Source organism: Haemaphysalis longicornis, unplaced genomic scaffold (genome assembly GCF_048455015.1).
Source record: "Haemaphysalis longicornis isolate Haplotype H1 unplaced genomic scaffold, Haemaphysalis longicornis Haplotype H1 scaffold_9, whole genome shotgun sequence".
Classification (NCBI taxonomy): Eukaryota; Metazoa; Arthropoda; class Arachnida; order Ixodida; family Ixodidae; genus Haemaphysalis; species Haemaphysalis longicornis.
In genome coordinates this window covers 4,015,664-4,029,610 of record NW_027526460.1, presented here as the reverse complement: position 1 = coordinate 4,029,610, position 13,947 = coordinate 4,015,664, and the positions used below count along the sequence as shown (strand labels likewise).

At 52.6% G+C, this 13,947-nt stretch overlaps 1 protein-coding gene across 6 annotated transcripts in view; it reads left to right on the top strand.

The window, feature by feature from the left end:
- Nucleotides 1–13,947, top strand: part of Plexa (plexin A) — a 380,874-nt gene that overhangs the window by 328,108 nt on the left and 38,819 nt on the right. For all 6 annotated transcript variants that reach the window (XM_077685386.1, XM_077685384.1, XM_077685388.1 and 3 more), the window contains 5 exons: nucleotides 9,540–9,640; nucleotides 10,314–10,443; nucleotides 11,464–11,626; nucleotides 12,023–12,116; nucleotides 13,815–13,929. In XM_077685386.1, the coding sequence (XP_077541512.1) occupies nucleotides 9,540–9,640; nucleotides 10,314–10,443; nucleotides 11,464–11,626; nucleotides 12,023–12,116; nucleotides 13,815–13,929 (603 nt within the window). The remainder of the gene's footprint in view (nucleotides 1–9,539; nucleotides 9,641–10,313; nucleotides 10,444–11,463; nucleotides 11,627–12,022; nucleotides 12,117–13,814; nucleotides 13,930–13,947) is intronic.

The following is a 13,947-nucleotide window of genomic DNA, read 5'->3' as shown; positions in this document are numbered from 1 at the left end:
CTTCATTAAAAGGCTGTGCGCGGCCGGGCTTCCCGATTTTCGCTTTCGACGTTGCCGCCAACTTTCTTGTTTTCCCTGCTGGACACGCTGTCTGGAAACGTGTCGTGCTGCCGGCGCGGCCTTCTTTTTCGCTTGCGGCCTGCCACAGCGGGGCTCCCTTCGAGTCGGGGAATCTCCCAAGTGTGTGATGGATCGAGTGCGGAGAGGGCAGAGAAGAAAGGAAAGTGCATTTGACAAGCTTGGGAACCGAAAAACGGAGCAGCATTCCGCTCTTCCCGCGCCGGAGTCCCCCCGATGAAAAAACGTCGCTCGCGACGAAGAAAACAATAAAGCGAAGAGCAAGCACCGAGGCAGGTGGGAAAAGATGGGAGGGGGGCGGAAAGAGGAATCAATTCGGCGAAAACGGAGCAGCGGTGAAAAGTAGGCTAAGGTGCCGCCGCCTGAGTGGGCCCAGTGTGGTTCAAGAGGGATATGCGCCCCTGGACGGGCAGGCGCCCTCTCTCGGGTTCGCCACTCGGTGCGGCTTTACTCGCTTCCACCAGAGTACTACAGCAATCTCTCAACTGTGGAGACACTGCGCTGCTTAGGTTTGCAAAATCTGGAATAAGGCGGAAACATACGAAAGACGCACACGCAGCCGCAAGCGTGTTATGTTCCCGTGCTTGTAAACCTAAGCAGCTCAGTGTTTTCACAGTTAACATTGCCAACCAGGTCACAAGCGAGCGCTCATTGGTTAGTAAGCCCTCGTTACAGCGAAGTCCGGGAAAATTACTTCGTTATAAGCGATATTTCCTTAAAAGCGGAAAAACAGTTGCATTCTGGAAAGGCTTCGAACAAAGCGATGCCGTAACCAGGGTTTCTCTCTCGGTTTCTCCTCCGTCGAGAAGTTCCGTAGTTTCACTCGGACGGCCCCCTCAACGTACCGCGTCGCTTTCCGAATTATTTCGTGGCGTCTTGCTTCAATTCTGGAACGGAATTATTAGTTTTGTCCATATCGTGTGCACTTCAACGGGTTCATTTCAAGCGAGCAGACAACCCGGATGTGACGCTGAAAAAGCAAAACAAGGCGTCGGTTTCTATGCTCTTCATTGGTCAGATGACTCGCAACCGGAATTGCGCCCCGTATTGAAACGGACTTTTTTTTTTTTTTTTTTTTTTATGGACGCAACTCGGCAATCTGCCCCCGTTTCAGCCCGGTTCTGACGTGCGCTTCTTCCGTTGTGGTTTCCCGGCAACGTCCGATCCGTTCCGTCTCGTCCGCTCCTCCTAGCAAAGGGCGAGGAGCACAATTTTTCGCGCTCGAGGTCTTCGGGCGACGCATCGGCGCCCTCTCCTGAAGCCGTGCGGGCGCGGCGGGCTACAGTTTCTCGTTCAGCCCGCACGAATCGAATGTCAGTGCCTGCAAGTGCAGCCGAAAAAAGGACGGCCAATGGATTTCGGAAAAGCCCTCCTTTGTTCAAGGCGGGCTGGCTCCTTTTTCCTTGGGCGCTGCTGGGGCCCGTTTTATTTTGCGCCTCCTTTGTCCGGGAGAATCGCGCGTGTCAAATCTTTTCGGCGGCAATTATTCGGGCCCGTCTACGGCCTTTTCTATGGCGCCTCCTTATCCGCCTCATTGCAGGCGTCTTATAAGCCCGGTCCGCGCCGATATGCTCCTCCTTGCGGGTCTGGCTCCGGCTGCTCCTTTGCTCCCGCAATCCGCTCTCTGTTCCTCACATCGCGCCAGTTAGGGAATTCCCATGACTTTTAGGCGTATATTGTGTCCAGGAGAGGCTTCATAGGAGAAACGAGCGTCGGCTCGGTGCTCAAGAAGGAGCGGTTGTTGTTTGTAGCCCAATGGAGGGGACAGGTGCGTGGTCTGGTCCGGGTCGCGAGGTAGAGTCCACGTTGCCTACCCCAATCTCTACCCTTCGCCTCTTTGCCCTCAATGTCTGGAACCGGACACCCGCTACCATTCCTTCCGTGAGTGTCCCCACGACCCATTTCCCCCTTTTCCTTCCCCCTTACACTGGGAGCAAGCCCCGGAGAGCTCCGACCCGGAAGTGCAGTTGGCACTAACCAACCGGGCCGCCCAGGTCGCGGAGAGCATCGCATCCTCCGCCACCCCAAAATACAGTGTTTCTGCTCCTCCTTGTCCAGCCGGGAGGGGGGGGTTCGCTCGAGGGCAACCCTAGGGGAGATGTTAAACAGCAACTGACGCGTGTCTCGTATTTTGTTGCTCGCGGTGCTGTAAAACTCACCGAGTTCGTTCGAGCTTCTTCTTCAAATCGGGTCTAATTTCGGAGGTCCCTGCACTGGGTCTGCTGGAGTGTTGGTGGCCTACTTCCATCTTCCGTGTAGTCTTGGCTAACAGTGCATCCCGGCAACAAAAAACTTTCACTTCGCAAATGCACTGCACGATTGCTTCGGCTTGATTATCAGTTGGTCGTTACTAAGTTGATTCTAATTGGGCAGCGTCGTTTGCTTTTCCTGCAAGAAGGCCAGCAGTGCCCGAGGCTAGGTCAACCGCTCAGCTCTGAAGTGGCGGCACTTGGGCGACGGGTGTCGGCGGGACGACGACCTTTTCCGGCGGACGACGACCATCCATCAGCCACAGCTTCCGTTTTTCGCTCCTCCATCGACAAACCTGGCAGCACCGTGGTGCGCTCCTTGCGCCCGGTTTGCGGCTGATGTGCGTGTGCAGCCGCAGGGCGCACCGCGAGCCCGAAAGAACGCGGGAGAGGAGCGGGCTTCCCCGGAACGGCTCTCGAGTCGTCAGGACTTGGGGATTGCGGTCGGCGGCCGTCGTCTTGTGAGGCTCGCAGCCTTGTGGGACCGTCCGGAGCACTGCTGCCGCCTCTTGAACGCGCCACCCATCGACGAGCGGTTCAGGCCGTGCTTGGGGCTCGAGCGCCAGGACGCCGCGACAACGAGTGGGAACAGTTTCTCTGGGCCGGAGGACGCAACGCTGCTACAGCGCCAAGGGAGTCTGCAAGGATGCCGAGAAGATTGGCGATGCTTTACTGCACGATACGGAGGGCACGGCACGATTGATGCTGTCTATGGCTTCTTCGGAGGCTTCCTTTGATGAGAGGTTACCGTCTGTGTGAATTTCGGGTGCATTATTTCTTAGCTGCGATGCCTTCCCCTGCCCCCTCTATTCCGTTTCCGAGGGTGCTCTTTCGATTTGTAAAGTTACCGCTACTTACTGCAGGCGTGCTTTGACTCCAGTGCACTCTACGAGTATTGGAGTATACAGGCCCTGTAGGAATGAGCGGGCCGCAAGGTAGACGAAATGTTTCATTTTGGAGTAAGAAATAGGGCACGAAGGCTGTTGTCATAACTCAGCTACTGAAAACTCGGGCTACTTTAGGAGGAAAAGAAATCACGCGCACACATGTTGCGCGCGCTGGCTCCTCCGTACGGCGTATGTCCAGTACGTTGGATGAGGCCGTCGTCGGAGCAGTTTCGAAGAGGTTTTTCATTTTTTTTTCTTCGTATATCTGCACATACAATATTGTGGCCGTCGAGGACGCAATTTTTCAACAGTAGTGCTGGCATCTCTCTCGTTTTTACGACCTTCTTGGCCTTCCGCTTTTCGCGGCACTCTTTTGCTTTTTGGTAGAAATAAGGGGAAGTGGACACGTGAAAGGAGAGAACAAGCAAAAACGGACAGAAAAGGGGCTTGGGCGGGTGGAAGTGGAGTGAGGCATTCCGTAGGAGGCGCAGCCTTTTACAGTAAGCGATCGTTCTTTTGGCTCGCTCGATGTCCACTTCTTCCCCGGTTGGCACCGAGAAAGAGCGGCGCTCGCCTTCTTTCTTCTTCGGACTATTTTCCTCTCCCGCCGAGGTATATAGAGAGGGAGCGCGCTGTTTCGACTCCTTGCGCCGTTGTCATTTTCGGCGTGGAACAGCCGGCGGTCGGTCGGGGCTGCGCTGTGTACAGCCCACTGGCCGCGCTCGGAGAAGATTGAAGCCGAGTGACAGCGCAGGTCTGGGATGCAATCCCGTTCGCCCCGGGCCTGCCGCGGGCACGGCCACTCTCCGTGAAGCGCTGCTCCTCCCTTCTGCGCGAACGCTGTTTGGGGACCCATGAAAGGCGCGTTGTCTATTGCCAGCGCAGACCGCAACGTTTGTCTTGCTTTCTCGTCGTTCTTTGCTGCCTCCTCTCGCCCCGCTCGATTTTGTAGCGCGACGGTAGGCGTCTTGTGTGGGCGCGAGCGCCGAATTGAATGCGCCTGGGGCCTTGGCGATACCGCGCGTGCTATTTCCGAGACGAAAATCGTCTGTTCCGACGCTTGCTAGCAAGCCCCCCGTCGTCGTTGCTCAATTTTTCGGCCGCCTGACGTTTTCAGGTGTAATAAGCTGGCCGGAGGAGGCTTTTCTTTTGCCTCGCTTTTTTCTCTCTCTCTCCTCTGTTCCCACCCTTTCGCGCTGCTGTTACTTTTTTTCTTGCTCACCCAGAGCTGCTGTGCTATAGATGCTTATAGATGCTTGCTTCATCCTGTAATATTTTGGGCGTGCGTCTGAAAGTGAAAAGAATAAACGAATGGAATAGGACGGTTCATGTCGGTGACCCAGCCGTGTTAGAGCTCCCTACCCTGCCCCGTTCGTCTCTCTATTATCGCGGGTGTCGTGCCTTTCTGTGCCTATTCCCCGCGATGATCCGTTACCCTGTGCAAGGGCGTTTTTCGCCCTCAGTCGTGCACGAATTTGGCGGAAGCCACTGGCCCCCTCGCGTTTCCTTTCTTCCCGTGGGGGGATCTTGGGTGTTCTCAGTGTGCCGCGTAGCTAGCAGCCTGTCTGTCTTCCTAGGAACGGAACTCGAAATTAACAAGAGAGCTCATATGCTTGCGACGGCTGACTGAAGTTCTCTCGCTGTTTTTGTCTCCCTCAATGCGTGCTCGTTTCGGGAAGCCACGTTGACTTCTGCTCTCCGTCGTCTCCACAGTACTCGTCGTCGTGCTTTTGTTCTTAGTCCCCGCCCCAGCCACTTTCGGCTGCGCGGCGGGCAGTGTCCGCCTCATTAGCGCCACAAAAAGGGGGGAGGCGTCATTGGCGTCTCGCGGTGGACGAGGGGCAAAGCGCGAGGCGGTGCGCCCAGAGGTCTTTGCTCCAGTTCGCAGAGGCCATCGATTGATAGATGGAATCGTGGCGTCGCGGCATGCGCCGAAAGTCTGTTTCCCACGGAAACATTTATTACGCCTGCTCCCCCGTGCTTCCTCTCTCGAACTTTATTTCTTGCGCTGTTCGGGTTTTCTTCTCTTGCGCGCGAAGCGTGTTTTTCTCGTTTTTTTCTGCTGTTGCGCTGATGGTATTCGTCCGAAGTGCGGTCTCAACCCCGGTTTAGGACCTCGCTGCCTTTTCTTTTTCGAACTCTTTTGTTTACGCCAGATTCGATTAGGTGCAATGCGAGGAGTCGAGTTGGAGTCTACGATTTCTGCTCGCTCGTGCATTTTTTTTATCCGCGAATAAATGATCACCGCTGTCACAAGTTAGGAGAAGAAAGGCGTCACCGACGCTGCAGACCGCGCGGAAGTCATTAGATCGTCGATCTGTGGCGCATCGCGTGGCCTTCCTGCCATTATATTTTATACTCTTTTGGTAAATTTCGTCCTCGTGCCGCGCCTTTCGATCGCGTCCGCATGTCGCGGCGATCTTTTGTGCCCGCCTGTCCCATTATTGTGGCGGGGGGAACGGCTGGCTTGCTCGTTTCAGTATTCCACGTGTACGTTCCTTGCCTTTACAAGCTCGCACGAGCAGAAAAAAAACAAAAGTGCTCCATGTAGGGTCCAAAACTTTTTCCCTGCATCAGACACGTGCGTGATAAATTAAACGCAGTGTCATGCCGATACGAGGCATTACGCCGTTGCGGGCGATTTCTCGAGCCCGGAATCGTAAAAACCCGGCCGACTGCCCGTTGTTTTCAACCAACCACGTCCTACTGGCAATATTAAGTTGTGCGTCGGCGTTGTCAGACAGGAGATGTGGAGCAGTTTGGCCTGCCCGACAGTTTTCCGACATCACCTTTTGTCTGGAGCTGCTCCCGCGAACTGTGGCCGTGCGATAGCGAGCAGCTTCTAACCTCGTGCAACGAGGTGAAGAAGTAAGCCTGTCCAAGCTCGCCACCGGCGGTGTTCAACTTCAAAACTAGAATTGTGAACGGAATGGAGCGTTTTTGCACGCGATTCGCGCGCCGGCGTTTCTGGCGCGATATTAAGTGCGAATGCACTTTATAAGCGACCCCAAACCATCCACCGCCGGCGTCGGCGGCGGCGGCGTCGGCGTCCGCAGTGCTCCTCTATAAAGAAACAGCATCCGGCGCCAGGTTTCGATCCGCGGACTTTGCGGCCGCAGCGCGACGCTCTACCGACCAAGCCACGGACGCGACGTGATATCAGCGTTAGTGACGCGCCTTATATCTTTAACGCATTCAAACTACGTCGTCAGCGGCGTGCGTTGGCGACTCAGCGGCGTTATAGCGGCTTGATAACTGCGTGGTGTACACGTGATACTACAAACCCGATGGAAGAGATGGAAGAGAAGGCGGCGAGGCGGTGGGCTGCGGGGGCCGAGCGCAAGCGCCGCAAGCGGGCCGACAACCGTGCATTCGCACTTTCACATTCTCCCCCTCGGGGAAATGCGGGGGAATTTTTTTACACGCCCGGGTGGACGATATCGCGCCCAACCTTGGTTTTAGAAACGTTGATCGCGGCCACGGCAGCTACTACCTCGGTCAGAAAATGGAGAGTTTTAGCTGACCGTTTTAAGTGCAAACCATCCACCGCCGGCGGCGGCGGCGGCGTCGGCGTCCGCAGTGCTCCTCTATATTTAAAAAAAGAAACAGCATCCGGCGCCAGGTTTCGATCCGAGGACTTTGCGGCCGCAGCGCGACGCTCTACCGACTAAGCCACGGACGCCACGCTGATATCAATGTGAGTAACGCGCCTTATATCTTTAACGCATTCAAACTACGTCGTCAGCGGCGTGCGTTGGCGACTCAGCGGCGTTATAGCGGCTTGATAACTGCGTGGTGTACACGTGATACTACAAACCCGATGGAAGAGAAGGCGGCGAGGCGGTGGGCTGCGGGGGCCGAGCGCAAGCGCCGCAAGCGGGCCGACAACCGTGCATTCGCACTTTCACATTCTCCCCCTCGGGGAAATGCGGGGGAATTTTTTTTTCACGGTCCGCTCCGCTCCGATAGCAAGCGGGAGCGCCATTGCGCATGCGTGGCGCGCTTGGCCGCTAAAGGCATTCCGGTTGCGCTGACCGTGCCGCCGATACGGGAGCGGACCGTCGAAAACGCTTAGCCAAAACTCTCTAATGTCGCGCTCCGTGCGCGACAGTGGGCGGAGCCTGCCGACTTGCGCCAATGGGGAGGCGCGCTCTTCATGGTGGCAGTTTGAAAACGCTCCGGACAGCCGGATGCTTACCATGGTGGCGGATATTTGATTGGCGGTTTCCCTAGCGGCGCGTGCGATGCCGTTGCGCCCACTTGCGTGACGGTAAGAAGCGGTCGGTCGAGCTACCCGCACCACTTCGCGGCTGGTGACGCTGCCTGCCGCGCCGCGCGCAGCATGCGGGCAGTATTCGCAGCAGGAGCGTCAGCGCACGGCCGGGCTGGAGGAGCGGCGGGCGCGCAGTTTCATACGGCCTGCGCTTCGGGTATAGTTCCCACCTTTCACCGAAAGTGCGCGCTTGCCGCTGCTCCAGTCCGGCCGTGGTCAGCGCACGGCCTCCGAGATACGCATGGTCAGCGCGCCTGTGTCACCTGTGTCGTGCGTGGCGCGTTTTCACGTGCAGGAAACGCTCCATGCGGTTCACGTAGCCGAAGTTGTCTGCCAATTATTTGGATGAAAAATTTTTATCGACGTTTTGCCCTACCATCCATCCATCTATCCATACATCGCCCACCCATGCATCCATCAAACCGAACTCCTCCGCCGAAAGCCGGTGTCTGGAACTGGGGCGGTATTCTCGAGTTTTGTCCCTTTTGCGCCCCTTTCAAAAGTGCCCCTTTTTGCGAGCCCTGATTGGCTAAAAGCTAACAACCGGAAGTGACGTAACGCAAGCGCGGCAAACCTACTGCCAACGCCCACTGCTTAACCGGAAGTACGTCACGATGAAAGGGACGCAAAAGGGACGTTTTCAAAAGGGACAGTTACGAGAATACCGCCCCTGGTCTCCTCCTCCGGCTGGAGCACCTCAGTCCGTGAAAGTCACTTTTCTCGCCCTCAGCTGCTCCACCGTTACGTGCGGGCGGGCGCTGTCGACGGCTACTCGTCTTTCTGGCGGATGCAGAGCGAAGCAGTTTCCCGCTGTTTTCTCGTGGGGGCCTTTAAAAGCTTCGTGTTTCATTAATGCCTGCGCGCGCACGAAGGCGGTCGCGTTGCACCAGATCAAAGGAGGAGTAAAATATAAAAAAATTGCGGCTTCCTGCTTGCTTGTTTTTGTAGTTTGCAAAGAGCGTGCACCATTCTGCCCCATTTTCTGCCTCCTTAATTGTTCCTTCTCATCTCACTCAAGTATAATTAGCTTATTATCTTTTTAAGGCAGCCGGGCGAATTTCGATGTCCTAGATGGGTGCCTGCCTTCTTTCGCGTGGCTACTTCTCCGTTCTTGTTCTGTCCGTTTCGCGCCGGCTCCTCCGTTTTTCTGCAAACTCGCGCTTGAAACCTCGGCCGGGGGTGGTTGTTGCCTGCGGAAAGGGGGACCTTGCTTCCCGCCGTCGCAGGTGCCGCACGCGATGCGTGGCCATGGCAACGGTCGACGTCGGCGGTGTTTTGTCCGTCCGCGCCTGCACTTTGTGCGGGCAGTTTGCGCGTGCGCGCCCATTGTCCCCCGCCGTTTTATGTAATCCCGTTGTTTTTCGAGGCCGAGTTGCCCCCGGCAACGACCTTCCCTTCCGCGCGCCTTGCGTTATTACGCCCGTCCACCGGGGATGCGGGCCGAGATTTCCGCTTCCCCCTTATTGGCGCCCCCTCGGTCGTCTTCGTGGTTTGTCCCGCTCCGCCGAGTAGCTCCCGATGCTCGGGCAAACAGGCGGGCGCCTTATCGTTCTGCGTTTTTAAATTCAGTAAAGGCGGGGGGCTACAGTTCTCTCTCTCTCTCTCTCTCTCTCTCTCTCTCTCTCTCTCTCTCTCTCTCTCTCTCTCTCTCTCTCTCTCTCTCTCTCTCTCTCTCTCTCTCTCTCTCTCTCTCTCTCTCTCTCTCTCTCTCTCCACTAGTCACGACAGCAAAAAAAACGCTCAACTGCTTGCTCAAGTGCATAAGTGCATCTCGAGTGGGTTAGGAAAAAAGTGGCGTTATAAAAAATTCGTATTGCTCGTAACATTTCAGAACCTATAGTAATAATAAATGATAATAAATGACTGTCGTATAGATAAATTACACGTGTGACAAAGGCTTAGGTACCTTTTCCCCCCTCGATAGTGGGTGTTCACTAGCAGCCAACGAACATTGAACTGGCCACATTTTCTGCCATTTTCAACAAAGTGTTCCTTGGCCAGAGGGAGCGTGGCGTGACCCTTTGAGACCGAGCGGTTCTTCGTTTCCTGCAGGTGACACGGGTCAAAGTTCAAGAGTGCCACCAGTACAAAACTTGCATCGACTGCCTTGGCGCTCAAGACCCGTACTGTGGGTGGTGTTCGCTGGAAAACAAGTACGTGCACCTGCGAGTTGGACTTCCACTCAACTGCCTTCTGCTTTCTGGGTGAACTTTATTATTGAACCGAAACTAGTCATCACAGATGAGTTTTTAAACACCCAATCTTTATTAGGGCAAATTCATAGCATAATTTTCTGCCAAAGAAAATTCCAATTGTAAATCGGTTGTCACGAAAATAAAAAAAACTGTCTACAACCATCAGTTGTCCCATCAGATTGCCACTCCTAAATTGAACCCAGATTTTTAACCTGTTGCAATACATCCCCCCTCCCTCGTTTATTTTTCCCCTTTGGCGCTGCCCATTTCTGGCAGACGTCTGATGTGGACACATACCAATATGCCCCTGCAAATGGGAAATGGCCTCGGCCAACGATAAAAAGAAGTGGCCAAGGAAGAGAAAAGCAGAAGGGGCAGTTAAGACTTTTGGGAAGACCTTTTCCTCGCAGTGCAGGGTCAGGTGGAGATATGGTGATAACTGTATCACAGCCAAATCATAGAATGCCGACACTTGTTCTTTAGCTGGCATCCGAGTCCCATAGTGTGTTCCCTGTGGACGCATTGTTCGGCTGAGTGACCAGTTTGCGTGGTGGAACAAATATGGTGCTCCCGTGCCCTGCTTGATTTTTGTGGCAGTCGCTAACTCTGCCTGCCATGCCATGCCACACAGGTGCAGCCTTCGGAGCAACTGTGCCGAGGCTGCCCAGGATCCACTGTACTGGCTCTCATACAAGAGCGGGAAGTGCACCACCATCACCAGCGTCCAGCCAGCGCAGATCCAGCGCACGACCGCACGCCACGTGAGTGCTACCACATCCGTGCATGTTCTTCGCCCCTTTTGGCTGGCTTACCTGCACGACACTGAAGCTATGCCGGAAAGCCAATCACACGAACGATGACCCCACATGCTGTTGTTGGTGGAACTACGAATTTTAGGTGCGGGAGAAGGTTGCTTTCACCGTACTGCACTTTACTGCCTCCCCCCGTTGAAACATGGTCCATTCCCGTTTGCTGCCAAATCCCACGTGGTGATCCCCAGAAGATGGTTGAGAAAGAAAGAACACCTACCTGAAGCTTATTGCCGTTTTGTTCACCATTATAGGAGTAATAAGCAGGGCTCTTTAAACTGATAGTTTTGGTTTAGTAGAAATCTGGGAAATGTATTCTTCCTTCTCTTCTTTCTTTTTTAGACAAAGCCATAGTGTCCATATATGTTGCTCCGGAATAGGTATTTTTTTTGACAAAAACAACAAGGTCGGGTTCTCCTAACGGGTTCACACCCCTTATAAAATGGGCGCAAATCATTAGGGGTAACTTCTTAAGAGACTATGAAGGCAAAATACAAGTTTTGTCTATGTTAAAGACTGCTTTGTGGGCCTCCAGTTCCGTTTGATTGGGCCACTTGAATGCTAAAATGCAGTTGACACACTAACTGTGTTGTTAGTATTAGCCCCTTTATGTCACTGCTGATGTTATGCAGTGCGAAATTGAAAAATTTTGAATATTTTTTCTTGATAATATAATATAGGAAAAAAAAAAAGAAAGGAATGAAGTCCAATCTAGTACCCAAGGCTAGTCCTTTAATACAATACAGGGTTCTGTATTGTTCTGTGGGCCTTTTTCATGAAGAGGGGGAGGGAAAAAGGAAGCATCCGCAGAGCTGCCAGCAAAGTAGGAGAGCGATGCTGATGCGAAGTTCGCAATGCCATTGCCGCCTCGGAGCTGCCTGTGTATTTCTGCTCCCCCGTGGGAACCCAGGGTGTGCCGTTTTGATGCGCTGACAGCAGCGACTGCATGTGGCCTGTCCTTGCCCACTGCAGCTGAGCCTGGTGATCGGGAACTTGCCCGTGCTGGAGGGCCAGTTCTTCTGTGCCTTCACGGCCTTCTCCAAGACCCTGGAGACCAATGCGACCCGCTCGGCCAACGGTGTCAGCTGCCCCACCCCGCACACGGACTCCCTGCCCTCCATTCCCCCGGGGGAACGTGAGTGCCACCAACACTTGTCACCGGACGCCCTCAACTTGGGGGGAGAGGAGAAGGCTGCAGCTGCTGCACATACTTAAATCACTTGCACTTGCAATTTCAACTTGTCTTTTGCAGAGAGAAGCAGTCAGGCAACATAACATTTGGTCATATGTTTCCCAGTGTGGCATTTGTCTCTGCACTGAACATACTTCAGTGCACAATTCTTAACGGACTGTCTAAAGGTTTGGTGGGATTTTTTTTAGCATTGATGTGGAAGGAGGGGGGGTGAAATGGACGCTTGCCAGTAAAGTCGTAGCCTGTCTTATGCTTGGTAGGGCTTTCCTGTTGGCTCTCCTCTGCGAGCAGTGGATACATGAGCCTGTTGTTTCTCTGCTTCCCACCGGCTTACAACAGATCACTTCACGGCCAAGCTGTCTGTGAGGATGAAGAGCAACCCAGATTTCGTGGCAACCAACTTCACCTTCTACGACTGCAGCACCTACACCTCGTAAGAGGCCCTTTGCTGCTATGATAGTGCATGTGCAGATGGGCTGGTGGGGGTGGGGAAGGAAGGTCCAGTTGTCGCATAAAAGCCGTGACACGAGCTCTGTCTTCTTGCTTTTCAGCTGCATTGCTACACGTAAGCTAACAATTGCAATTTTGTTCTTTTGCTGCAATGCTACTAAAAACACTCGACACCTTTTATGTCCGGTGGTGGAGGCACGTTTTTCTTCTCGCTGCTTGTCGACCACTAAAATTTACATTGAGTTTCACTTTTACATTCATATAGAGCTTTTCTATGACTGGAAAAAGTTGCAGTTAAATCTCAGTATAGAAAACTAACGGGTATGGCAAAATTTTTTTTTCCCTCCCCACGTGTAGACTAAGGTTATAATGAAGCTATGATTTCAAGAGTTTGTTCCTGCTCCCCTTTCAACTTGAACTGTATTAAGCCTGCCTCAACCATCCCCTTGCAGCCCACTTCTCCTTCTTTTCTTCTGGGGTTCAGTTTCCAAAACTTCTTCGCAGGGTTAGCATGGGTCCCTGAAAACACTTGAATTTAGAAGTGTCATTTTCAAGAACTTAGAAGTCCTGGAACTTTTTAGCAGTCCTTGAAGACCGTTTTCATGGTGATAATAATCTGTCTTTTCACAAGAATTTAAAGTGTTTATCATGGATTTTAAGTTCTGAATGATGTAAAAATGATTGTAGTAATCAAGTGTGAGTCTGTATCACAAAATAAAGCACCTTTAGTGGATTTTTGTTTAAGCACGGGGCAACAGTGGGAGCAGGAACTTGTCAATCCAATGCATGTCAGGATACAGCCTAATGGAAGTGTGGCTTCTGTACACCATCTTGTTTTTGTTTTTCATCTCAGCCTGAGAAAACCATCAGGAACAAAAATTAAAATAACCAAGAAATAGAGAGCAAACCGGAAGGGGGGAGTCAAGAACTTGCTAGCACTTATTTGAGTATGGTGCAATAAAATTCAGTATTCTGCAATAAACAAGTTCTGCATGGTGTTAAAAAACATATTACAAAAACATCCCAGATAAAACATTAGATGGGGTCTTTGAAAATGCATTTTCTAGTCATTGAAAGTACTTAAAAATTCTTTAATTTTTGTCTTTGAAATGAACCTTGCTGTCATTTCAGAAAATATTCAAGTGGAACCTACAGCTTTTTTGCCTTTGAAGCAGATGTAGTTCTGTGGTTGAGGGGATAATGTTGGTTGCGTCTAGATTCCAGGTGCTTTTTGAGTCGTTTCCTTCCATGCACTGGTTGTGCAGTAATGATACCATTTCTACAAGTTTATGTGAGCACCGCAAGACAGTCTCCAACTGAACTTTGAGAATTTGCAAAGTAATTGGGTTTTATGATAAACATTTGACTGTCGGTAGATTGATCTTGGCTGTATGATATTACTAAATTTATTTTCTTTGTTCTTCAACAAAATTTTAGCAGTCCTGCCGATACCAAAATAACGAGCGTCATCTGTTTAGCACTTACATATTGGTTCCCCAGCAGCAACCTGTTTTGTTCTGGATGTCCTTAGAATGGGTCAAAATTGCCTGATTGTCAAAACACAGTGCTTCTCTTGTAAACTTTGTTACGTCGTGTTCTGACAGTTCAGTGTGCCAGCAGTGCAAGCATTTGCGGCAATTTGCCCCAGTGTAAATGTGCTCTGCATGGGGCTGCCCTGCAGGTGCACCCAGTGCGTCTCTAGTCCCTTCCCCTGCGACTGGTGTGTCGGCGGGCACCGCTGCACGCATGACACGGGCGAAAACTGCCGCAACGACATCCTCGTCACGGGTGTATCGGTGAGACTGCTTCTCTAG